The following is a 25,438-nucleotide window of genomic DNA, read 5'->3' as shown; positions in this document are numbered from 1 at the left end:
ATAGAATCGCACAGAACTTGGCTTTTTGTCAATCAATGTTGTTGAATCACAATATAATCACATAATCAATATTCCCCTTTACCCCTTTTAAAGTAAATCTCCTCCTTGAGTGAAACCCATCTCTTCCCACATCAAGGTTTCAGTTATATCACTATTACTATTATTATACATAACGTTGAAAGTGAGGAACAACCACCGATTCAAATCACATTTGATCTACTCATCTACTCATTTGGAACACGTGCATGGGACAGCAAATCACAAGGTGTACACTACTGTGAAACTTAACATCGCGTTTTAGTAAAAATAAGATTTGAACACTTGGTCTCATCTCCGCTCTCCTGACTCATTCATTGATATATGTATATATACAAAATACATCAGTGGACCGAGGAGTGAAGACGAAGAAGAAGCTACAACTTGGAATTGGGAATATAATTCAACTGGATCATATACACAGACTGGCATACGAAATATTAGGCTGGACCTACTTTTCCGTGAGTCGACTTCCTTTCCATCTTCAATGAAGAGGAGGATCAAAGGGATTCTCTCAATTTGCTGATTGCTGTTTATGGTATGATAGATCAAACCAGATCACAATCTTTTTCCAATCACAGAGATATCATTTCATCAACTATCCTGCACATCGATACAATCCCCTTTCTCCTCTCTTCATAATCCCCGACATAGCCGCATCTCAAGGTGAGTTTGGAACATACACACACACAGCTTGGACCCCTCTCTCTATCAGTGGCTGACCCTCATTCGCCTCTTTCGTCCCCTTGCCCTGTCTACTCATCGGCGGACCAATCTCCATCACATCCCCTGAACTCACCCATACCGAACGGATCTCCCAAATCTTAAATCCCAAATCCAGCTTATATATATCTGCATCTTGCCACCGCACCACCTTCTTCCCCACATACCTTTATACTTCTTACTATCAGACATCGACCACAGGCATCGAATCAAGCAAGAACTCGCCGACCATGCTAGGGACCATATTCAATTCCACGTTGGTGGCTGAGCTCACGAAGCTTCCACTACAAACGAGATCCATATCTGTAAGTAGTAGTAGTGCAAACCTGTTTGTAAAGTGCCATAGCTGATCCTCTTGATCAAATCTACAGGACAGTGTTTTGACCGGGATGGATCCTACAGAAGTCGATACTTCAAACGTAAGTGTGATTCATCGACTACGACTATTAGCGACAGCGACGTAATATAACATAAGACCTTGATCTGACGAAGCTGTGTTTAGCCCGTCATATTATTCATCATCCAATTGTTCATCATCATCGGATTCACACAAGGTCTAGGATGGGCTTTCCAATTCATCAATCAACCTCGAGTCATCGCTGAGGTCGTGGGAGGTATCATACTCGGTCCAACAGTCATGGGTCGTATTCCTCATTTCACCGATCACATCTTCCCTAAAGCTTCGGTACCTTTTCTCAACCTAGTCGCCAATGTAGGATTGATCCTATTCCTTTTCGTCATTGGTGTTGAAGTCGATATCAACGTGATGAAGAAAAACGGGTTCGCTTGTGCTGCTATCTCAGTCGCTGGTATGGTTGTACCATTCGGCTTAGGAGCAGCAGTTGCCGTACCGGTATATCATACTTATGTCGACACGGACAACGTCTCTTTTGGCCATTTCATGCTTTTCATTGGTGTGGCAATGGCTATCACTGCTTTCCCTGTCCTCTGTCGGATCCTTACATCAACTAAATTACTCGATACAAAGGTCGGAGTCATAGTATTAGCTGCGGGCGTAGGAAACGATGTTGTTGGCTGGGTTTTATTAGCTCTTACTCTCGCTTTGGTAGGATCAGGTACTGGTGCCACAGCAGTTTACGTTCTTCTCTGCGCGATCGCATGGGCTTTGGTCTTACTTATCCCAGTCAAAAGAGCTTTCCTCTGGCTGGTCAAAAGGAGTGGTTCATTGGAACATGGTCCCACTCCTGGAATCATGACTTTGACACTTCTGATCATTTTCACTTCAGCTTTCATGACTGGTATCATCGGTAAGTCATCAGGATCCTCTTGAGCCAATGCATGAATGATCGATGCTAACCCGCGCAATACTAGGTGTTCATCCCATCTTTGGTGGTTTCCTCGCTGGTCTTATCATCCCTCATCACGGTGGTTTCGCGATTGCCATTGTGGAAAAGATTGATGATCTAGTATCTCTTTTATTCCTTCCTATAGTGAGTTTCACGCGTCGATGATGTCTGCATTTCGAACGGATCACAGGCTGATCAACAAACTGCAGTATTTCGTCCTCTCCGGTCTTTCCACTAACCTTGGACTTCTCGACACTGGTAAAATCTGGGGATACATCATTTTGATCTGTGTCATCGGTTTCCTCGGAAAATTCATTGGTTGTGCAGGTGCCGCTTTGGCTATGAAATATCCTTTGAGAGAAAGTGCTGCCATTGGAATGTTGATGAGTTGTAAAGGGTGAGTGTCAAGGACATGGGTGCAGCCACACAATGCTAACCTATGATGTATAGTCTTGTCGAACTTATCGTCCTTAATGTCGGTCTATCTGCTGGGATTATCGACGCACGAGTATTCTCAATGTTGGTCATCGTCGCCATCGTACTCACTTTCGTCACGACTCCGTGTACTCTCTGGATCTACCCTGAACATAAACGTGAAAGGCTTCATGGTCCATCCGCCGCCAACAAAGAAAAAGATTCTGAAAGTGTCATCGAAGGTAACAGTGGTCTTGGAGGTGGATCAGGCGGTCGAGAACAAACTTCCCGATTCCTAGTCATCTTGCAAAAACTTGAACATCTCTCTGCAATCATGTTCCTGACTCAACTACTTGAGGCACCTTCCACAGTCAGCAGGAAACCTTTCAACGCCGCTGGAGTCATTGATCACGATTTGAAAAAAGGTGAATTCACAGACGGATCAACTTCTTCAACACCTGAAAACGTTTTGGCAAGATTACCAACATCTGAAACAGATGGCGATCACGACATTTCATCGCCTCATACTTCCACTCTTTCGATCGACGCCTTAAAGCTCATCGAACTCACTGGAAGAACGCATTCAGTCATGCAATCTGCCGAGAAAGATCAGTTGCTCGTTACGGATGATGCGTTACAACTATTCAAACAATTCGGTCGATTGAGAGGTCTTGAAGTGACACCCCACATATCAATCGTAGAACAGGATTCGTATCCACAGGCAGTTGCCGATTATGCTTTTGATTTAGAGACTGAATTAGTCATTTTACCTTGGACAGTGCCCATTCAAGGAACTTCAAGTGAATTAATAGATCCTTCAGCGACCACGAATACTTCCACGGGATTGGTGTCACAATTCGATACTATATTCGGTATTGAATCTTCCGGATCACCCATTTATACACATTTCGTCAGAAGAGTCTTCTCAGAATGTAATTCCGACATAGCATTATTCGTGGATAGAGGATTTGGAAGCTCGACTTCTTTCACCCCTGGTTCAGGTCAACACATCTTCCTACCATTCTTTGGTGGACCAGATGATCGACTTGCATTGAGATTCGTTATCCAACTGTGTAGACATATGAATGTTACTGCAACTATAGTAAGAGTTGAGAAGCCCGATCAAGATGGGTTGGAAGAAGATGATTCCGTTCAAGATGAATCCACCAATGGCGGGAAATCTGAAAGTGTGCAAATACATCAAGCTGCTCTGGCAAGTAATCAACTGACCGTTGGACATGCGAATTCTGTGAGTACGATCTCATCTATTGCCTTTTACACTACGCAATCCCACGTGCAAGTTCAATCACTCTTGAGATGACGCACTCATTGCTGATACTACCTTTACCAAATTCACTAGGCATATCCCGAAACTCAAGCTAGATTAGCATCTGACACAGCTGACAACATAGCTTGGACATATTACAATACCACCTCTATACCATCGAGATCTAAATCAATCGATGATGCCCTGACTAGAATATCATTCTACTCCACCAAATCCTCAACACCTTTATCATATTCATTCACATGTGCATCTTCAGCTATACAAAGTACGACATCGAGCTCCACATCATCTTGGAGACCAATGTTGATCGTTACAGGAAGAGGAAGAAGAGGTGCGGCGATAAATCACTCTCAAGAATTGAATAAATTGTTAGCGGATAAAGGATTGAATCCATCTATAGGTGCAGAATTAAGGAAAACAGTTGGCGATCCTGCTACAGCTTTGATATTAGGTGGTGGCGCTCCTGGAACGGCAAGCTTCTTAGTCATGGAAGCTTCCAAGAAATAGAGATGACAATCGAGATGTTGATTTGTTTTTTTTTGTTTTGTTGTTTTTGTTACTGATTTGTTTGTACATATTATTGATCATGTTTGTCTTGAAGTATATATATTCGGGTTGAATCCTTGCTTTTCTTTTCCAGTGTTAGGTTCTCTTGTAAATATACGTCTATCACGATGCGTCGAATGCAACAACATGATGATGCGCACTCTACGTCCACGAGCCGATTGCGCAATCCGAGCGATATTAGGGAATGAGACAGATAAGATCGTGAACAGGTTTGTCACTGTAAGCTCTGCTGAGCCATCATGTGAATTGCACTACTTTGTGTGTCAAAGTTCAACCGCGAGTAGCTTGAACCAAGTGCAACTAACGTCGCCGTACAGTCAAGAGTACAATACAGAAGATGATTGAGATTAATACATGCAGTGACAAATGATCAATACCAACTTGGTAAATTAGAATTCAATTGGTCGATCAATCCTTTAGCGAATTCACTGCCTTGTTCCAAAAGGGTTTTTATACGTGTAGAATCTATACTTTGACCATTACCTTCTAGTCTTACGCCGCATACCTTCAGTTCTCGTTCTTCCTGTGTTGACGATGATGATATGGATGATGAATTGGAAAAGAATAAATGAAGTTTGGAGGGACATGCTGATTCTTCAGAAAGTGTTGCGTCTATGAAAACGTTTTCGGAATTGGGTACCTATGAAAATCTAGTAAGATGATTGAATGTTTGACGAGGAGAATAAAAACTGTGAAAAATCTAATTGCGCCAGGGCAAAGACGACTCGAGACTCACAAGATTCAACGTTATCAAAACTGGTAAATTTTCTCTTCCTGACATGTATTCAGTTCCGTCGAGAGAAGCAGAACCGTTTTCTCGATTTAAATCTAAATCCCAATCTTCACCACCCCTAGCGATATATCTACCTTTACCTTTGCCGTTCTTGTTTGTTCCTCTTGAGATGGCAGCTTTTATACCTGATAAATCACCTTGACCACCTTGTTGTGAGGTATCATTGTGATCGTCGTTCTCACCTGTCCATGAAATGATCTTTGTACGTGGTATTTTCAGATCTGAGAATGCGGCTCTGCAAGCTATGATTAGTCCTGAAGGTATATTTCCATCAGATGATAAAACGGTTAAATGTATTTGAGGTTGAAAAAATTTCGTGTTTGGTATTATAGTGAAAGGAGTTAATGAAGGTGTGAAATGAGATGATACCAAGGATGAAAGATAGGTTGATATTGAAGATAACGTATTGGGTTGTGTAGTAGGATAGGATTGTGGTGTACTAATTGGAAATGAAAGATAAAGTCATCTTTTGGTTTCTTTCTCAATATAATGAGATATCTGCTCAAGAATCATTTCTCCTTCTAGGTAGACTGATAGGAAAAGTCAACTCACACATCAACTTCAACTTTACATCTCCAAGACTCTAAACCTTTTTTCTCTTTCTCATTCGATGTCGATTCCGAATCGACCACTTCCAATTTGATTCCAGCTATGATTTCCGTGCCTCCCACTTTGACCCTTGCACTTCCGTTCGCATGTGGGAAGACACCATAGGAAATTTCTATAGGTCGGGAATCTATCAGTGATCTAGCATCTAATCGAGTCGGATTAGAAGGATGTGATAACGATGTTATTATATAATTGGTTTCGGAAGGTGAGAGCGTTGGTGTTGGTAATGACATTTTTGCCGATCAGTCGATCTCTGATCTAATTCGATACCGGATCAGTCTGTTATCCTTCCTCTGATGTGTCGCTGTTCTCGCCTTTCTGCTTGATATATATGTTCTTGCTGTTCAATGAATATGGAAGATGATCGGTATCGCTTTCGATTGATGAAGGAATGAATACTTCTCATCTTCGTCTTTTCTCGAATGGTAAAATAATATCATGACGGTGGAATATACGATAATGATTACATAATAGAACAACCGTGGGAAAGTACACCCGATCATCTGGTAGAACATCAATTGTCAATCATTTCCTCGACGCGTTTCTTTTTTTGGACTTTTGATCTTTCGACATTCCTCGTCTCTCTCACTGACTCACTCACTCATTCGCACGTTTCATCACGTCCAAGGCCTGTATCCAGCAGCTATACTGACGGACAGTGGTGTCCTGAAACCAGGAAAACATGCCGCCTAAACGACCCAACACATATGCTTCTCAAGGACCTTCACAAAGAAGGAGGAATCAAGCTTCTCCTTCTTCCGACGACGACTCTGAGGATGGCGAGTACGATGGTCATGTAGCAGGAGGTCAAGCTACTCAAAATGGAGGCGGAGGCGGAGGCGGAGGAGGAGGTGTGACTCAAGGTAGCTCAGGTGGATTGAAAGATACCGTGAGTTGTTTATAATCGTGTGTGGCAGCTGTTTCTGCAAAAAATGAGAATAGATTAGAGGAAGATGGAAGTTGGGCAGTTTAGGTATAGTTTTCATTGATTGCAGAGCACAATACAGCCAACAGCAGGAAGCTCCATCATCATGAAACAACAATGAGCTGATGTTGTCGTTGTTCCACATAGGAGATCAAAGCGAAAGCTGGACAGCTCGCTCGGTATGCCCTATTTCAAGAATATAAGAAAAACATAATTAGAAGAGCAGATATAGTGAAAAATGGTGAGCACTTCCTAACTATCATCTATGAACTCGTTCATCTCTCATAATCCATATCAAATAAATCTATACTAATATGCCCCTTTCCTAATCATCAGTGATCCCAAATAACTCTCGAGCATACAATTTCATATTTGCTGAAGCGCAAAAAATACTGAAAGAGACCGTCGGTTGTGAGATGGTCGAAATCCGATCTAGAAACAAAGGTGCCGCTCCTGTCGATGGAACCGGGACCACTCAAGCTGCAGTTTCGGCTGGAGGCAGGAAAGGTAAAGGCAGAGCAAGACAAAACGGGGATGATGATGAAGATGATGAAGATGAAGAAACACCAACAGCAACGCAAAGAACCAAGAGTGAGTCAAACATTCAGCTGAAGATGGACCTGGTTGACCATTTAGCTGATCTTCTCTTCTCCACGCAGACACGAATACCAAAGCTTATATACTTCGATCGACATTATCTCCTCAACTACTCGCAGCCATGTCAAATCCATCCCCACTACCTCTCGGTGCCGAATCAGACGAAAACGCAGGTGAAGATTCAGGAGCGCTAATACAGTGGGAAAAAGGAGATGGAACAAGTTCGGGTCATATAGCGTTATTCGGTCTTAGAACAGTCATTCTGGCTATTGTGATGACTATGGGTAGGGTGATATCAGATGGTAAGGTTTCATCCCATATTCGTGCCAGCTTAGCTCTTCAGCTTTGAAGTGGCCGCTTTAAGAGGATCAATAGAAGCTGATTGAGTCACGGAAATCAGATGCTCTGCACGCATACCTTCGCCGACTCAACCTGAAAAGGGAAACGATCCTACCGTATACTTCATCAGATTCAAAAGAACCTCCATTAACGTTAGACAGGTATCTGGATTTACTGGCTAGGCAGAACTATCTGGAAAAAATCAAATTACCTGGACATGCGAGTACAGAAGGAGGCGAAACGTATGATTGGAAATGGGGTCAAAGGGAAGTGGAGTTCAGCGAAAAAGATGCTGTTCACTTTATCGAACAAGTGTAAGTGGCATCTCCCCTGAGGACCACTCAGGGATGACATTGCTGTCTCGTTTTTACTGATTCTGTTTTTCATGTTTCGTACGAACATAGGATTCTGGGCGATGAAGATGATTCAAGTAGTGAAGAAGATGAAGAAGGAGATAGAAGGAGAAGAAGAGGTAACAGGGTAAAGGTAGATAAAGTAGCCAGAAGGAAGAAATTACACGATGATATAATTAAAGCTGCAGGTGGGGAAATACTGGGATTGTAATGGACACTGAAAGGTTGTAGTAATTAGGGCGACATTTCATGTCATATTATGTGATGTGATATCACACTCATGTCACCATGTTGCTCTCACCGCACGAGTACTCACTGCATTCTCCTCACATAGAGTACAATCAAGCAGACCATGGATCCACGCTGGTGCTGGTTGAAAATCACAAGCAGAAGGTGAACAAGAGGAAGAAGAGGAGGAAGATGATGTGCCACACCGATGATTTCTATAAACATTCGGCTATTTCACCCGATAAAAATAAAATGAAGAAGACTGTTTTCGAAAACAATCTTGACAAGATGAACAAGTTTACAATCTAATATGTCATGATCTTGTCTGCATCCAATAGGTGATTTTCCCGAGATTGCATGTTGGTAGCACGCTATATACCAAGAGTACTTCGCCCAGTCCATATTCATATCTCCTGAAATACGAAACAATCATATCTCTACCAAGCGACCAACTCGTATCGCAATTCTCATTTATCAACATCCCGACCGATTCGACATTCGTTCGACTTGCACCTCAACGACGTGTACTCCAGTTCAGCCAAACCAACAAAAACAGTCAAGTCGAGAACTGATTATCGAAGACAGACGATTGAGGGAGCAAAGATGAATCCATCATATTTCCTTCCCAATCAGTTCGCAGCTGGACCATCTAATTACTCTGCATCGTCAGGAGGATCTTCTTCATCTTCTTCATCATCGCCTGAGCCCGGAGCTGGAGCTGGAATTGGAAGTGAACATGGAGCTGGAAGTGGAATTGGGATGAATCTTGGAGATGGACGTTCCAATCATCAAATGTCAACGGCAACTTCTCATCATAATGTCACGGTCGGATCCACTTCTAACACTCATAGCAATAACAAGCATAGTAATCACCGAGATCCTCATCCACATTTACACCAGCAGCATCCACATCAACAACACCAACATCAACAACATCAACAACACCAACAACACCAACACCAACAACATCAACATCAACATCAACAACATCAACAACATCAACATCAACATCAACATCAACAGACACAAACGCAACCACAACAGAGAACGTATCTAACACAAGCAGAACAAAGACAAGCGTTACATCCACCTTCTCAAGGACCTTTAATAGCTCCTCATCAAGATCTGAATAGTTTTTTAGAAAGTTTCTGGACAAGACAAATGGATAATGTTGAAGGTGAAATACCAGATTGGAAATCATATAATTTACCTTTGGCCAGGATAAAGAAAGTTATGAAAAGTGATGAAGAAGTCAGAGTGAGTCAATCAATGGAAAATCGAGCTCTCCTTTGGGCATTGGAGGTGTGTGGGATATAAGTAGTGGGATAAGGAAATATATACCTAGATATTGATGAGGACTTGACGGCGGCAGAATACAGTGTCATCCACGAGATAGTGGATTACTCTGGAGTGTAATCGATTAGGCTGAATGTCGAAATTTTTCCATTTGCTAATATATGTTTATTCACTTTGTAACAGATGATCTCAGCTGAAGGTGAGTTTCGATATCATTGAAATCAAATTCTTTCATATCAACCCGATTTGCGGCCATTCAGTTGAAGAAAATGGCCCCCTTTCTGACTTACGATTTGTTTTCATCTAAATAGCACCTATCATGTTTTCGAAAGCGTGCGAAAGTGAGTTCTAGTACCCATTCATGGGCCTTCATATCCGCCATGCCACCTTCTCATCTCTTCGTTCGCCTTCACTGTAGGTCGTCGTCCCTCTACTAACGACTGCCTTCTCCTCCCCTCACAGTTTTCATATCAGAACTAACATGTAGAGCATGGTTAGTAGCTGAATCACACAAAAGACGTACATTACAAAAATCAGATGTGGCAGCCGCAATAGCTTTTTCAGACATGTTTGATTTCTTAATTGATATCGTACCGAGAGATGATGGATCCAACTCCTCTAATGAAGCTCCGCCAGGAGGACAGGAAACGGGCACGGGCACGGGAACGGCGGAAACAACGCAAGCGGGTCAAGGAGAAATTGGGGATGCAAGTGTCAATGTTGAAGGAGAAGCAAATGGACAGGGACGTGGAAATGGGATTGATGAACAAGATCATGGTGTAGATCATAATTCACAAAATGAACTATCTCACAATCAGCGTCAGGAACACGATCAAGGTTTAGGTCTAAGTACAGCCGTGGTTGAAGGGGATGATCTATATAATGAATATGTACATGAAGATTGAGATCAAATGAATATGAGATGTCGACAGGATCCGGGACGAGCTCAATAATTCCGGCCACCACACCGCTATCTGATCGACAACAGTTTTGCTGTGGTTTGTTTTTCCTTCGTTAGTGTGATCAGAGCACTCTCTACCTTGATCGCTTCGATATGACCACAAGAAGAGGGTATATCAGATTCATATTCGTCACACATATTTTCATCAATTTCATCAAACGAAAGCAAAAGTCATAGCAAAACAAGAAGAACATCAATCGTTTATCTCGTACCAGCCTAGGAAACGCATGAACCTAATCAGTCTAAGCGCCATGAACGGACATTCTAGTCATACCGTTCGTGACTCCATCGATAGGATGTTGTTGTTGTCCTTGATTGGGATAAGGTGATTGACCGTAGGCTTGTTGAGTGTCAACTTCCCCTTGTTGGTGAGGATAGCCTTGAGGTTGAGGTTGGGCTTGAAGACTTTGAGGATTTGGTAATTGATTATTGGCTTGTTGTCTATAATAATCATCCCAGGCCTTTTTATGTTCAGCTTGAGGATCTGATCCTGCCCCTAAGCCCGCAATTCCAGGTTCAGTATTGTGTCGTATGGGTTCAGCGGGAGGTAAATTTGGTGCTGCTGTAGGAACGCGATTGATCGAAGTTGATGACACAGCTCGATGTTGATAATACTGTCCTAACTGAGGCTCGACAGTTGTAGGAGCAGTTTGAGCTTGAGGGAAAGCTTGTTGAGGTCCACCATGACCATTAGGTGACTGTTGGGGATAATGAGGTGGCGCTTGACCTTGCTGACCTTGACCGTGTGATTCAGGCGCATATCCCTGGTGAGGTTGCTGAGGATATTGTGGTTGCTGAGCGAATGCTTGTTGTGGTGGTGCGAAAGATTGAGCTGGGACTTGAGCCTGAGCCTGAGGTTGTTGGGGGTATTGTTGATGTTGGTACCCTTGAGCATAAGGATCGGCTTGAGGCTGACCTGGCGGAACGTACCCGTATGCTGACCATATCGTTTCATGAGCAATGAAGGTTTCTCGTATACAACTATTTACTCACGTTGTTGCGGAGCTGGGTTCCTCAAATCCTCATATTGCCTAATTGCCCTCAGGAAATTCGCATTCATATGCTCGAGTTCAGCTGGACGTATACATGGAATCAGCTACTGAACTTTGGACCAGGAGTCGTTTCGCTCACCTTTCTGATCAGAGTATTTCTTTATCAACGCGTTAATCTGTTCTTGGAGACTGACAGAGGCTTGATACATTTCCTGTGTGTCAAGATGCCAAGTCAGCTACGGTCCATGAGAGACGGGATGTTGAGACTTGGGACTCACCTCGATTTCAGGTCTATCATCAATTCTATCTCCCCTAGCCGTGTCGATGCCTTTCAGGGTCTGGAGAAGCTGATCCACAAGACCTGTCATGAAAACAGTCAGATTGTATCCTTCGCTCGAGGCAGATGAAATTCCTACCAAGTGAAGCGAAAACTCTGGCTTCCTCCTGCGCTTCCTCCTGTAATTCTCTAGGAGAAGGCTCAGGCATGGCTTCGACGTAGGTAACCGGGAAGATCTGAACGATTCGTAATATTCAGCAAAGGCTCAAGGTTATGACACTCTGTTATCTCGCGAGACGTCTGCCGCCTCCCGGCTTTGTGTGCGCCACGACCGGATGGCGAAGAGTCCACTTACCCCAATTTTGCCATTACAAGCACCTCTCCACCATTCTTTAAAACCTCTATCAAGAACTTTGATCATATCACCTCTTTCGAAATTCAATTCTCCGACTTCTGCAGATGTGAAAGTATATAATGCTCTGACTCTCGTTGCCGTATTCACATCGAGAATCTGCTCTTCTTCTTGTTCTTGAGGAAGAGGAGGTACCGGGTGATTGTATGATACCTGTTGTTGTTGTTGTGGTCTTGCCTGATATGAGGATCCGCCAGTAGGTAACGCAGACGATCCTGAGCCTGATCCGGAACCAGATCCCCCTCCTGCTCCGGTCGCAGGGTTAGAAGGTTTATAGTTGTGCAAGTTTGTGTTGGTGGCTCTACCTCCTTTGTCCTGTTTTGACAGTTCTAATACTCTTTGTAACTCTTCTTCTTCTTGTCTACGTCTAGCTTCGGACTATACGACAAGACCAGATAAGAAATAGTCAGTACGGCCCTGTGACTGGTAGAGGGTGATTCTGCAAAGTGCGGGAGGAAAGTCCACTCACGGCATCTTCTGGTACAGGTTCAGGCTCATCAAAGTCGAATTCTGTTTTTTTTTGGCATTCTATCAGCTTTACTCAATTTTACATCTCTGATGTATTTGTGGGAGGTAGTTGGGCAAAAGGATGGTAGCTCACTCTTAGCTCTTAATTGGTCGTATAATTCACCCATAATGCCAAGATTGGGATCACCAGTATCTTCAAACTGTTTTGCCCAAGATTTGATATATGCCAAAGCTTTCTTTTGCACAGGAGCAGCCGTTGTCTAAACAATGTATCGTATCGATTGAGATTAGCCATGTCCCTCAATTATCTATTTCAATCTCATTCAAAGGTTGATGAGACATACCCTATCATTGACAAGTCTATCTAGAGCAGCTGTCCAACCCCTTGAAGATAATTCACCAAAAAGTTCTTTACCGCAATTCTGAGCCAAAGTATTGGCGAGCTGTCAACTCGTCATCAGCTTCAACCCTTACTTCTCTCCGATCCTGAAAGTCAATCAAGAAGGGTAAAGCCGATGGACTGACCTCAAGAGCATATATCTGAACACTTGGATTCCTATTCGTCAACCTTTTCGACAAAGCTCCTACTGCTTGTCTTGCTCTAAATCACATTCACACAACATGATATCAGCTACATTCCACCACGCCTTTCGACCATATAGCTGAGCTCCTCTGAACGTACCCGTTTTCACCTTCGCCAGAGACTTTATCGCAAACTTCTAAATTTAACGCCCAGTCCTCAGAAGCGAGATTCTCATCTGTCGCTTTACCTATTTCACACGATGGAGATTAACAGTTATTCTTTTATGCTAATTCGAAGGACTTACCGATCAGTTCGTCGTATGGATTTGTAGCTGTCGAGAACATCTTGGTCGTATTATATCGGTGCAGATGCTTTCGGTTGAGAGTGAGTGTGGGTACAAATAGAATGAGATGATCGATATGATATATGTATATAGGTGTACACCAAGGAAACAAGGTTTAACAGCGGATGATGTACGTGGGGTGGCAAATAAAGCGGAATCAAATTCATTCAGCATTGATAATCGTGGCGATGCACAGTTATTTGATACCGCTAATGCATGGTACACAGTGGCATGTGCATCGAATGCATACGAGTATGCAATACGACCGTCGATGCAGAGCTGAGACATGCCTTGAATCTGTATGATAAGTACAGGAAAGATAGCAACAATGCTCAAAATATTAATCAAAATGATCTCGTCTATGGTTGAATGCATTCATGCTATTTGAGTATTTGTTTGGATTGTGAATTCTGAGAGATCGATATCGAATCAATCCATTCCTCCTCATCGTTCTTCCTCCCATGTGTCATGCATTACTCCCGCTCTACACTTCGCAATCCCGCTTCCCAGGGCTTCCTGTCATCTCGTCTCCAAATTCACTACTGATCCCCACCTATGCACCTGTTCTCCTCAACAGACAATAGTCACCCCAGACTCTTCCACTCTCTAACAATCCACCAGGTAACCAGAATAATCTGCCCCACCATTTAGTGTTAGCAGCATCTAAGAACCCTTTACAGAAATCTTCTTCCCATTCGGGTAGCGAAGCCCAGTCCGGCTCGAGCTTCGAGTGAGTGGTGGATGGTAATGAGAGAGAAACTATGTATGAACATTCCGATGGGTCGACCTATGATACGTTAGTTGTCAGCTTCAAGAAGGCGCTATACAACGAAGAATAGGGTCCAGCGTTGCGGTTGGAACAAAACATATGAAAATCTGGCAACGACTACTCACATATGTTCCGGGCTCGCCCGATTCCCTATTCTCACCATTGAATCTAGTCGGTCTCACGGATCTAGTCTCACTTCTTGGCCAAATCGTTTCATTGTTAATGGAAGGTTCCCAAGGTCTAGGCATCATTCCATCGAAATCCGTTTTGATCCATCTCACTCTTACACCTTCAGGTATAAGGTAACTGGAAGGGTATCTATACCACTCTGTACCGTAACAAAGTGTTACCGGATTTTCCAAGGTTTGTAACACTGTCAAATCCCATGAGGGTTTTGGGATTTCATTTCCGTAAGGTGTATAATTATCCGGTAAAGGCAGAGGATCGTATCCTAATTGGGATAGATATGACGGTATGGCAGTGTACTGGAAGTGATGTGCGATATCGAATGGTGCGTGGTAGAAGTAAACACTGCTTCCAACTCTGAAGAATGATATTGTTGCTGGTATAATCACTGCAAGTAAAGTGAAATACGAGAATATCGATGACCGGCTTGCCTGTATTGAACAACGCCCATGGTCAGCTACCAGTTCCTTGTGATATTTTGTAAAGATGGCTTGGTGAATCACTCACATTATAAGGTGAATTGGTAACCCGGATATAGTAAGTTTCAATCCAGCCTCTGATTAGGTATATGGTTACAGCCGCATTGAAGCATAAAAACGGATATGCGGGGAACATGAACCTTTCTTCTTTGTGGGCTTGAGCAGTTAGGATCCCTAACCAGATGTAGAAAGGTGATAATCTTGAAGCCAATAAAGTATAGGGAGAGGTTTCACCTTCCTTAGGAGCCATCTGAGTTTTACCTAACCGGCTATGGTCGAATTTGAATGTGACAGCCAATGCAGGCAACGCGAGCAAGGCAAGGGGTAAAAGGAAATTGAAATTTAAGAATAGATTAGCAAGGTAGAATGATGAAGGTGAAGTACCGTATAAATCAGGTCCATTTCCTGAGAAAAGGTTATAGGTGATTATGTTTAATGTAGGGAAAGTGGATCTTCCATATGCCCATGAATCAACCATCGATACGGGAATCTGTGAATAGGTGTCAATATAGTCAGGACTTAGTTGTATGAGGCATGGAAGTGGCACTGACAGCAATGGACGCTCCAACTGCGATAGCTTTAGCCAAAGTTTCCCATCTTTTAGCCATCCAAGCTCCTTTTTGTGCAGGAAGGATCACTTCTCCACCTGTTAAGAATAGATGTTCAATCACGAATGGGATCGCTAAAGCAGCACTAAAAGGCCATCCCACGATTGCTCCCACTGCAAAAGCGAACGTAGCGAAATATGCTCTTTTTCTACCTGTCGAAGTTGAAGTAGCCGGATGAAACCAGAATGATGATGCCAACAACGTTGTGTACATGCAGAATGATGAAGGAAGGAAAGCTGTACATGAACCAAGTGAGCCTTTGAAACTTCTTTTCCACGAGCTTTAACAATGTCTGAACTTACCGACACTAGCATTCCACATTCCAGCACTAAGCATTAATCCAAATAAAAGATATCTTGCGACTCTGTCATTAATGGTGTCGACCACTGTACGGAAGAATTTCGCTTCACAGAAAGAACAGATTGCTCCTAGGGATATACGAAGAGCGAAGAAAGCGGGTCGCTGATGAAGAGCGTAAGTTAGCTGTCTCCCGCCCTATTCAAGAAGAACATTGAAAGGATTGGATCGAGAAACTTGATCACTCACTTTGCCTAAACTCAATACCTTAGGTCCAATGTGCGCCAAAGGCCAATGTAGCAACACATACGCCCAGCTTCGGATGGCAAATTGGGGGGAAAGTTCCCATGTTTGGAACCCGGTATTATACTGGAAGTAATGTAACGGTTCATAGAAATTGAATACTATCCAGGTATAACAAGAGCGCGAAAGTCAAAGTCAACTCGAGAGTAGAGATGTAGAAGAACGAATAAACAGAGATTGAACCCACCTTCATCACAATCCGATATGACAGCATACATTGCAGCCACAGTTCGCACCAGCAATAGCAGTCGGAAAGCATATGATAGATTGGGTATGAATGGGCCAGCGACATTTCTATGAAGCCATAACGGATTAGTAAGCTACTGAGCCAAAATAGCCATGTAGCGTCCCCATCTGTTGTACACAAGGACGATACCTCCTATGGGTGTTATCGAGATCGTTTTGACTCACCTTCTCACTTGATCCTGCAATAATCCCTGGTGTCTCCTTTTATAGCCCACGGGAGCCATGGAACCGAATTCATCCTTTTTCGGTTCTGCTTTTGGTTGAGGAGCGTTAGGCCCTGTCGTAGGACGCCTAAAACGTATAGTCTCTGTTCCGGGAAGAGCCATCTCGAGGAGTTGTCTACTTCTCGACGTGATACTATACTATATACAGAAGGAAAGCGATTGACCAGAAGAAAGAACACTTGGGAATGAATTGAGTTGTTTTGGCTCAGATATTTTGGGACTATAACGTGCCTGAATTACGAGTTCTCTGGTTTTATAACTTTATCGGATTATCACCGAAATTCATCTATCTTCTGCTTACATCCGTCTTTCGTTTTTATAGAGCTCCTCATATATTGTCAATCTCAGCTTAACCTCCAGGATGGCCTGGTCGATATTCTCTAATCCCTTCGCATTGTCAACTAGCTCCGAAACGGAAGCAAGTCCGAGCTCATCTGCTTCGACATCAGCTGCTCCGTTACCTTCTCCACCGAAAGTAAATAGGTTCGAATCTATCCTCCAAGATGAAGAGCGATATCAGGAATTACAATATCCAAATGTAGAACAAGTGCCTGGATGTATGAGATTACTGTGAGCCATATCACTCTTCTGCGGTTCTGCGTGAGGTGTCATGTGTATGCTGATATACAACGCAGGGATGAATTCTTGATGTGTTATGGTAAATCCAATCTTCTTGATGGGTTGAGAACATCGCTGAGACTGTGGGGAGAGGCACTAATTACCTTTTTGTATACACTTAGCGTTAGCACCTCAGTTGAGATCGATGTATCGATTCGGTGAATTTCGAGACTGCACTTGGAAATGGGAAGATTTCAAATACTGTTTATCGCTTAAATCAGAAGATGAAGAAGCTAGAAGGGAATTATGGGTCAAGAGAAGAGCTGAGTGGTGGGCTAAGCGGAGAGTAAGTGGGAGTAGTGAGGATGTTTGGGATGTGAGGAGGTGAGTACTACTGTCTCAATCTGTTTCAATCAGTAGGCGGATCTGAGGATCAGTAAATGCAAGCCAAAATAGGATAAGAGTCGTAGATCGTAGGGAGATGAGTGAGATGTAAGGGGAACTGCAAAGATCTCAATATCTTCACCCAAGTGGCATCTCTTGAAGAAGATTTTCTGACTAGTGTATATCCTATCAGTGAACCACTGCACAACTTTCCGCCTTTAGCAGCAGAAGAAATTAGTAGCGAAAGCAGTACGACCTAATTTACCATTAATGCATAAACGATCACTCCTGTGATCCTGTCAGTCCCTGTGTTATGTACGTTACTCAACCATAATATATGAAAGGTACCAGTACGATGAGTTGTCCTCTCCTCAAATTTAGCAGTACGTTCGCTTGTGCCATTAAACCATGGCACACTGTTGTCATCAACATATCGAATCTTCAACAATGGTGAAAAGGAGAATGTGCGTGTGAAAGGCCGATTGAACAGTAAAGGATACGCATTTCAGTCTCAGTCGCTACTATACGACTTAGATCAGCTTGTCCCGTTGGGATCTACTTGGACATTCCCGTTGTTGCCTCCTCCCTTCCCAGTAGGATTTGGATCAGTGTTACGTTGTACCTTGTTCTTTCCGTGAGTAATATCGAATTGTTCGGCTTTCTTGGCTTTCTTCTCCGCCATCTTCTCTTTTTTGCTTTGACGGTTATTATTGGTCTGCAATAAGATGGTCAGTGAACGTGGACAGTCTCGTAGAAGGCATAAAACTATGAAACGTATTTGCCACCAACTCACTTTATCACGTCCCATGATGACCACCTAGTAAGAAGATGCTGATTCGAGTGAGATAAGATCTCTGTAGTATTGAGATGTGGGGCGTAAAGTGTATGAAGAAGTGTACTATATGCGATCAAGAAAACGTCGATTTGCAGGGGTTTATATCCCGTTTTGCGTGATACCCATAACGAGATATAATCAAAGGAGATAGATCGACTCGAAAAAGATGGTCTTTGAGATGGCATCATATAAGGAAGTCAAACAGTCTTCAAGAAGGTCAATATGAATGGAGACTTTGCGTTCGAGTCGAAGAGACTTGACACTTGTCTGAAAACAAGAGAGAAATAAAGGGAAGTGAGAATGACTTGATTAGTAATTGTTTCGATTCATTGCTGGAAAAGGATCAGCGATAGAATGGGTCATCCGTGATCAGTGGAAGTAAGGCGTCAGGTGTTTTGTTGTAAGCGACAACTACGGTTGTTTATTTGGAGCAACAACAGGCCTGCATCAATCGTTACCATTTTCACTTCGTCTTCATCTCTTTCATCGATGTATGTACGTATGTAGTCCCGATCAAACCGAACAGATGCACCCAAATTTTTGTTTGCTCTCTTAATCTTTGTAACATGACAGTCTCAAGAATTCACGAGCCAAGGGTGAGAGGAGAATTATGTTAATCTACTCTTTTGAATCGGTTCCACTTCCACTTGCAGTTCCGGTACCACTGGTAGTTCCACTTCTTCCACCACTAGGACTACCATCTTCGGTGATTTTTGTATTACGCTTGTTGCCTTTCTGACCTTTAGTATTTGTAGATGAATTGGCTTGTTGAGCTTTTGAAGCTTTCGCTTCTGCCATCTTGTCTTTCTTACTTTTGGGATTGGTAAGACTCTATGCGACAAATCAATAGTCAGTGAGTCGTTTCTTTATCATGGCTGCGTATGAAAAGCGGAAAGATAGAGGTGGGATGAAGGATCACGAGGGAAGGGAAAGTACTTACTTTATCACGTCCCATTTTGATAGCAAATGGATTTGGGTATGAGAAAGGTGTATAGGTTTGTGTGCGATGAAGGTTTCTTAGATGTGGGGCAGGTTGATTATTGATTGATGATTATCTTTGGCTTGTTGGTCGAAGAAGTTTGACAAAGATGGCAGAAATGTCAGAAAAAGTGAGGATCATAGGGGGTTTATATATCTTTCAAAAACCTCATGAAATCGTCACATTAGTAGGCGAACGTGGTCCGAATTTGGGGTGGAAACGAAGGTTCGAGGAGGAGATCAGTACGCATGTACGAATGAGCCGACCATACATCAGTAAGGACGGTTAAGTCAGTGATTGATTGAAACAAGAGGGTCAGAAGAAGGTTCATCGATTCCGGAAGTCACGTTACCGAACAGTTTTGGGGATTTTGCCATCAATACTCTGCGTATAGAAGCGGTGGAACAGATATTGTTTGATTCATATACCACAACCTAATTCATTTCAATTTCTAGCAGGTTCTTTTCGAGCTATTCGAGCTATGTAATCCTTAGGATGACGCACTTGTTAATTCACGAAGTTAAACTTGTAGACCTGCCATTCTTCCGGATAAACCTTTTCCAGCAGATACTGGCCAAAGCACTAATCTACCATCTCTACCAGTAGTGAATATCTTTGAAACTTCACCATTTTGATTCCACTCGTAAGGTTCGACGTGGGTGATTGTATTTTGATGGATAGTCAACAATTGACCATCTTGTCCTACAGGAGTTAAACCTGCTGAAGAAGGTGCAGCACCAGGTTGAGGTGTGCCTCTTTGACCTTTAGAATCGGCCGCTTTGAACATGTTGAATGCTTCGTTGTTACCTAATCGACCTACACCACCTGATCGTACTCCAGTAGCACTTGGTGTTAAAGGTTTACTGGACGAAGTTGGATCATCTAATGAGTGAGAAATTGACCATCCAGATTCTGATCCGGTGAAGAGGATAGGTTGACAATCATGTCCTGCAGCAACGATCGAGCTTTCAGACACAAAAGTTAAACTGGTGAAGGGTAAAGAAGGTAATTTTACCACGATGTGAGCAGCGGGAGGTTCGTTAGGTCCAGCAGCGTAGATGACGTTGAGCGAGGAGTCATGTGCTATATATTGTTACGTTGGATCAGTGTTTTTGTCACAATAGTGGAGGCGGCGATGGATTTGTACTCACCGACGAAAGCTAGAATGTCTCCTGATGGGGAGAAAGCAACATCATGTACCCAACCTCCGTTAGGACTCTTGAATTCGGCCAAAACTGCACCGGTAGGAAGCCTGTCACCCCAGATAGTTGCTTCAGGCCTACGTCGCACCAGAACCACATCACATCAGCTACTATCCGCTATACAATGAGATAGAAAGATATCGACTCACTTGGCTTCAAGACCTTTGATGTAACCGGAATAGACATATACTTTGCCGTCGGCAGTACCAGCGGCAAGAAGATAGTTGTTTGGATGCCAATCGAGAGATAAAATGGTAGATCGAAGTGGCTTCTTGATCTGTTTAGCTGTCCACCAATTGTTCTCTTCGTCGAAGTGACAAATGGCGATAATCCTGTTTGATTCAATATGGTCAGATTAGCATTCTTCGCGTTGATACAGCTCTTTGCTGTTTCCTTGCGTGATCTTAGGAGCTCCACTTACCTGGATCCACTTCCTACGGCGAATTTGTTTTCTGCTGGGCTCCATTTAACACACGTAGCAGCTCTGTTGATCTTCAAAATGACTAAAGCAGGTTTCCATCCTTGTTCAGTTTGGGTCCAAACATACGCATTTCTATCTTGGGAACAAGTGACGATTCTGTTGGTATTGGGACCCCATGCAATGGCAGTGATCAGTTTGTCATGCTAAATTGATTGATGAATTATCAGTATTCAAGTCTCTGTTTACTAGGTGTGGCTTCTGGTGAGGATAAAAGAAGGGAAGCACGGAGTGTAGATGACTTGTTGAACATACCTCTGCGAGGGTATCAGTAAGATCCCATTGTTCACCGTTTCTAGTGTAGATCTGAGCTTCGTTGGTATTTGGGCAAACACAGACCTCTGTACATTGCATGATCAGATGACAGTTCAACGAAAGCAATTCAGGAGACAATGTAACTCACGGCTTCGATCAGGACTGAATGCGATACCAGTCAATGGACCGAGAGAAAGTTGGAAGATTTCAGGGGAGGACATCATGAAGTGTAGAGATAAACAATAATATACGGTTGGTTGATACGAGAATGAGAGGACTCTATCAGTCTACTCCCTCAGAACGTGATTATGAAGACGATCAACGGGTGCAGGGATGGATGGATAAGTGAATGACTGTTGATTGGTGATAAAGAGAGATAGACAACATACAGCATCAGCAATGACAGCGTCCATGTGATGACGCATTGGCTCTTGGTGAATGTGGCGCGCCTAAAAACAAGATCAAACTGGAGTGTGGCAGCTTTGTAGGTTTGAGAGCTGGAGCAACGATCGTCTGTTCGTATGCATACTGCTTATCCTTGCTCATCCGCAAATTAAGCTGGCTGGAAAAAGGTTCTAGTGGGCGTCAGTGATCTTTTGTGACTCAATTGTAATCAAAAACTGTATGTTCGCGACCGGAGGTGAGAATGATTGCAAAAGTGACATCTTAAATTCAAATGATTCTTACTCTAGTAACAAAAAGACAACTTCTTTGAAATATTCACTACAACTTTAGCGGAAGACCTCTACAGATCATTTTCTAGCGATTATCAAACTTCCAACAGAACAATCCTCAACAACTTGAAGCATCTGGACAAACAACATCTCCCCGCCGAGTACCTATAACAACTTGTGACATCATTTCCCGCCGTTCAGAGATCATTTTTTCTTGTAAACGAGTTTACATGGAATAGCTAGCGTCCATTCGTTTGTCAGCATACGCCTTTTCAGAGATAATACATAATCACTTACACGAAGAAAGGGTTCTTCATATCGGTGGTATCTTCAGCACCAAGTTCTTGACCTTTTCTTTCAATTTCTTCGGGAGTCAACTCCATCGCAGCAACAGCCCTTGCCTTTCGTCTGTTGGCCCAGACGAGATACAAACGCCATGCTACGATGACACAGAACTCGGCTCCCATACAAGCAGCAATAGTGATTGTTCCTGGAATATAATGAGGCGCATCTTTCGCTTTCATAACTTGTGATCCAGCTAAAAGATTTCACGCAAATCAGTCAGTATGCCGGAACGAACACACGGATTGTCGAGGTGAAAGTCTAACTTACAGATGTTACCAGTACAATAGGCAATGAAACACATTGAACTGATGATACTTCGCTTTGTCCTTCCGGCGGTATTGGAAGAAATGAGAGACCAGGCGGAGAATAAGGGGATCACAAAACTGAGAATAGCTGTCAGCAGGGTTGTTTTTCCATGCTTCAGGAAGAGGTATCTCAGCTTACGTGACAGACATCAGATATCCCCCCCACTTGACCCAGCGGTAGCTGATGTCGCTAGGCAAGAGAGCAATGACGAGAAGCTATTAGAAAAAAAAGAAAACGAAACAACCCATGTTTAGCCATTTTAGCCTTCACGAAGCAGAACTGGACATCGCCGCCGGAGAGAGTGTGGTAGCACGATCATCTCCGAGACTCGGGAAAAAATCGCCACTTACACCAACGAAAGGGAAGACAGTCGAGAGCATCATGAAGTACATTCGAGTACCCTTTACCTTCATGGTAGTATATCCGACGACTACGAACCAGAGGACTGATACGACACTTCGAGGAATACCGTATAGGATGACTTGAGATTCAGTGAAACCGAAGGACTTGTTGATGACAGTACCTAAAAATCCCAAGACCGAATCAGCTATGTAACCGTGTTGTAGGTTAGAGAACTCACCGAAAGTAGTGATGGCACCGTTACACTGTCAGGAATGCTTATAGTCAGCTCATTGATCATATGACAGATGAGTGAAAGACAATACACATACAAGGGATGACAAGAAAGCATTCGTGAACTGGAAATACATAACGGGATCTTTGAATGATTCGATGACTTGATCCCATTTCCAGGTTTTTCTTCCAGTCAAATCGGTACCAGCGTTATTACTCATGACTCTTGCACAAGCGATTAACTTCTCTCTTTTGGATAACCATCGGACTTCATTGGGTGTACCAAGCATGAACCAAGCTACCGCTGCTGCTAGAAGAGTTTGACCTCCTAAGAAGACAGCGATACCTCTCCAAGCTGCGAAACCTCCGACTTCCTTTTCGGCAGCTTTTGCGATTCCGTACATCGTCAAATCGACGACTATACCCCACCCAGCATTGGCAGACTGGAATACCAAAGCACGCGCATTATGCTCTCGAGTGGTGTACCATGAAGCGATGATCAAGTTGAAACCAGGTGAGATTGTGCACTCAAAGGCACCTTGAAGGAATCGCAATGCCATGAACGGAGCCCATGAGTTGAGGAAACCTTGACAAAGAACGATAATACCCCAGCAGAACCTGCTAAGAGGTCAGAGTCCTTTCACCGGAATGGTGGCAGAAGGACTTACATGTAGATCGTGAGTGTTTTACCCATGTCTAATCCCGGAAACGCGATCAGTTTATCATCTATTTAGCATGTGTAGGGGCATACAAGAGACTGCACTGACTGAATCTCTGAAGGATGACATTGGAAGGGAATTCGAATATACCGTAGGCGGTATCTAGATAAAAGGATTAGCAAAGAGCTAAAGATCTACAGAGAGTAATCTTAGAGCTTACAGAAGATGACCGTCAAAAGCGAATATTGGTTTCCTTTCATTCCAGTATCTTTTTGAACACCATACAAGTTCTGAAGAGGTACGTGCAGGTCAGTTTTGAGTCCTCCTTACGTACTTCATGCGAGCTCACCATTGTTCCCAAACCAGTCTTATCTGTTCAGGCATATTGATCAGAGTGAATTCTCTTGTACATGAGAGACAGATAAGGAGGATACGTACCTGTTTGTTGAATACCATAGCACCACCACATCAAAGGCAAAAGGATCATATCGACCTTTCTTCGGAGCTTTTTATACTCTTCTTCAGTAAATTCACCTTCAGCAAGTATACTATATGTCTCATCCTTGATCAGTCGCCGCTTTTTTCACGGTAGTTATTCTTCTAAGCAAAGAGAGAAAACTCACGCTTCTTCTGCTACGTTAATCTCGTGAACAGTGACTCTGTTACCATTTTCAGCGATAACTTCCTTTTCATCCGGATAACCAGATGTATCGGTATTTGTGAGATGATGGGGAGCTTTCTCCTCCATCTCTGATGGGAACTTTTCGACGTAATTAGACATCATATGATCGGAATCGTGTGTTTATCGTTACGGTATGGGGGAAATCCTCTGCTGAAGAACGTGATCAGTATTGATTGGATTACTTTCGCCAATCGCTGAAGTAGATATATGGAAGAGTCAGCCTAAGGGGGGAGAGTGTACTCTCTTATCGGAGGAGTTCAAGTTATATATCTAGGTGATGACTTCTCGCTCATTGTATACTCCGTTCATGTCCTATCTTTCAGTCGGTTTTCACCGCTTCACAGATAAGGAAGTAGTCAGAAATGAGCGCTCAATAACGCCTCCTCGGCTAAAACAAGTTGTCGAGAAACAAATTATCGGTCAAATAATTATTAGGTCAGAAAGGAAGACGAAATCTCTATGGTAAATCTCACAAGTTACCGCCGCGGGGCACGGAATTTATGGCGCTGGATAAAGTCAAATCAAGGTAGGCAGGAGCTTCTGAAGGACGACTCCTCGCCAAAAGTGTGAGAACATGTTCAGGGGATTGTTGAGTGTCCGGTACCTAAATTGTCGCATCTTGAATTGCCGAGAAATAGCTCTCTTCTCTCGATGGACGGAGTGCGTTGGGGAACATGCTCGGGGGCAGAATGTTATATTATCCTCTCTTTCATTTTGGTGCCTTTCGGTCACAATTCAACAGCCCCTCTAGGGTCTGACTTTCCTCTTTTCTTTCCCAATCAACGCACCAAACTCAAAATCGCAAGTCACAAAGAAGGTGGTGAGGCGTCACTTGGTGGATTTCCGATATTGCCGGTCCGATTCACAGAAAGGTTATGACACCGACTTAGCGCTATTTGGGGAATAGACCATCGATGGAACGTAATGCCAAGACGAGCTTTACTA

The 25,438-nt window shown here is 43.2% G+C and overlaps 10 protein-coding genes across 10 annotated transcripts; 4 read left to right on the top strand and 6 right to left on the bottom strand.

Annotated features, from left to right (window-relative positions):
• Window positions 1-989: 989 nt before the first annotated feature.
• Window positions 990-4,275, top strand: IL334_006223 (uncharacterized protein; the record flags this gene model as incomplete). Its single annotated transcript, XM_062937927.1, has 7 exons — window positions 990-1,064; window positions 1,131-1,178; window positions 1,262-2,027; window positions 2,092-2,210; window positions 2,276-2,463; window positions 2,517-3,729; window positions 3,841-4,275. The coding sequence occupies 7 exons, from the start codon at window positions 990-992 to the stop codon at window positions 4,273-4,275; spliced, it is 2,844 nt and encodes a 947-aa protein (XP_062793978.1).
• A 430-nt stretch (window positions 4,276-4,705) lies between these two features.
• Window positions 4,706-5,970, bottom strand: IL334_006222 (uncharacterized protein; the record flags this gene model as incomplete). The annotated part of the gene is made up of 3 exons (XM_062937926.1): window positions 4,706-4,975; window positions 5,072-5,567; window positions 5,681-5,970. 3 exons carry the CDS (start codon window positions 5,968-5,970, stop codon window positions 4,706-4,708), a joined length of 1,056 nt encoding a protein of 351 aa, XP_062793977.1.
• Window positions 5,971-6,419: 449 nt separating this feature from the next.
• Window positions 6,420-8,162, top strand: IL334_006221 (uncharacterized protein; the record flags this gene model as incomplete). The annotated part of the gene is made up of 6 exons (XM_062937925.1): window positions 6,420-6,626; window positions 6,810-6,903; window positions 6,999-7,253; window positions 7,322-7,561; window positions 7,660-7,912; window positions 8,003-8,162. 6 exons carry the CDS (start codon window positions 6,420-6,422, stop codon window positions 8,160-8,162), a joined length of 1,209 nt encoding a protein of 402 aa, XP_062793976.1.
• A 620-nt stretch (window positions 8,163-8,782) lies between these two features.
• Window positions 8,783-10,380, top strand: IL334_006220 (uncharacterized protein; the record flags this gene model as incomplete). The annotated part of the gene is made up of 4 exons (XM_062937924.1): window positions 8,783-9,481; window positions 9,659-9,674; window positions 9,787-9,816; window positions 9,938-10,380. The coding sequence occupies 4 exons, from the start codon at window positions 8,783-8,785 to the stop codon at window positions 10,378-10,380; spliced, it is 1,188 nt and encodes a 395-aa protein (XP_062793975.1).
• A 298-nt stretch (window positions 10,381-10,678) lies between these two features.
• On the bottom strand, window positions 10,679-13,452 carry IL334_006219 (uncharacterized protein; the record flags this gene model as incomplete). The annotated part of the gene is made up of 12 exons (XM_062937923.1): window positions 10,679-11,373; window positions 11,430-11,510; window positions 11,568-11,640; window positions 11,707-11,789; window positions 11,845-11,941; window positions 12,061-12,495; window positions 12,587-12,627; window positions 12,719-12,845; window positions 12,930-13,028; window positions 13,111-13,186; window positions 13,268-13,355; window positions 13,413-13,452. The coding sequence occupies 12 exons, from the start codon at window positions 13,450-13,452 to the stop codon at window positions 10,679-10,681; spliced, it is 1,935 nt and encodes a 644-aa protein (XP_062793974.1).
• Window positions 13,453-14,004: 552 nt separating this feature from the next.
• Window positions 14,005-16,665, bottom strand: IL334_006218 (uncharacterized protein; the record flags this gene model as incomplete). The annotated part of the gene is made up of 8 exons (XM_062937922.1): window positions 14,005-14,238; window positions 14,346-14,837; window positions 14,914-15,375; window positions 15,437-15,729; window positions 15,796-15,955; window positions 16,040-16,194; window positions 16,281-16,387; window positions 16,505-16,665. 8 exons carry the CDS (start codon window positions 16,663-16,665, stop codon window positions 14,005-14,007), a joined length of 2,064 nt encoding a protein of 687 aa, XP_062793973.1.
• A 259-nt stretch (window positions 16,666-16,924) lies between these two features.
• IL334_006217 (uncharacterized protein) lies at window positions 16,925-17,765 on the top strand (the record flags this gene model as incomplete). Its single annotated transcript, XM_062937921.1, has 4 exons — window positions 16,925-17,133; window positions 17,199-17,221; window positions 17,304-17,505; window positions 17,699-17,765. The coding sequence occupies 4 exons, from the start codon at window positions 16,925-16,927 to the stop codon at window positions 17,763-17,765; spliced, it is 501 nt and encodes a 166-aa protein (XP_062793972.1).
• Window positions 17,766-18,958: 1,193 nt separating this feature from the next.
• On the bottom strand, window positions 18,959-19,295 carry IL334_006216 (uncharacterized protein; the record flags this gene model as incomplete). Its single annotated transcript, XM_062937920.1, has 2 exons — window positions 18,959-19,171; window positions 19,281-19,295. The coding sequence occupies 2 exons, from the start codon at window positions 19,293-19,295 to the stop codon at window positions 18,959-18,961; spliced, it is 228 nt and encodes a 75-aa protein (XP_062793971.1).
• A 544-nt stretch (window positions 19,296-19,839) lies between these two features.
• On the bottom strand, window positions 19,840-21,475 carry IL334_006215 (uncharacterized protein; the record flags this gene model as incomplete). Its single annotated transcript, XM_062937919.1, has 6 exons — window positions 19,840-20,402; window positions 20,471-20,598; window positions 20,671-20,853; window positions 20,943-21,145; window positions 21,255-21,340; window positions 21,403-21,475. 6 exons carry the CDS (start codon window positions 21,473-21,475, stop codon window positions 19,840-19,842), a joined length of 1,236 nt encoding a protein of 411 aa, XP_062793970.1.
• A 679-nt stretch (window positions 21,476-22,154) lies between these two features.
• Window positions 22,155-24,592, bottom strand: IL334_006214 (uncharacterized protein; the record flags this gene model as incomplete). Its single annotated transcript, XM_062937918.1, has 13 exons — window positions 22,155-22,167; window positions 22,226-22,466; window positions 22,541-22,656; window positions 22,718-22,794; window positions 22,930-23,102; window positions 23,160-23,184; window positions 23,251-23,770; window positions 23,821-23,848; window positions 23,920-23,973; window positions 24,032-24,101; window positions 24,161-24,183; window positions 24,250-24,359; window positions 24,435-24,592. 13 exons carry the CDS (start codon window positions 24,590-24,592, stop codon window positions 22,155-22,157), a joined length of 1,608 nt encoding a protein of 535 aa, XP_062793969.1.
• Window positions 24,593-25,438: the final 846 nt, after the last annotated feature.

This window comes from Kwoniella shivajii, chromosome 8 (genome assembly GCF_035658355.1).
Source record: "Kwoniella shivajii chromosome 8, complete sequence".
Taxonomy (NCBI): domain Eukaryota; kingdom Fungi; phylum Basidiomycota; class Tremellomycetes; order Tremellales; family Cryptococcaceae; genus Kwoniella; species Kwoniella shivajii.
The sequence above is the reverse complement of the archived record's forward strand: the minus strand, read 5'-3'. Positions and strand labels throughout refer to the sequence as shown.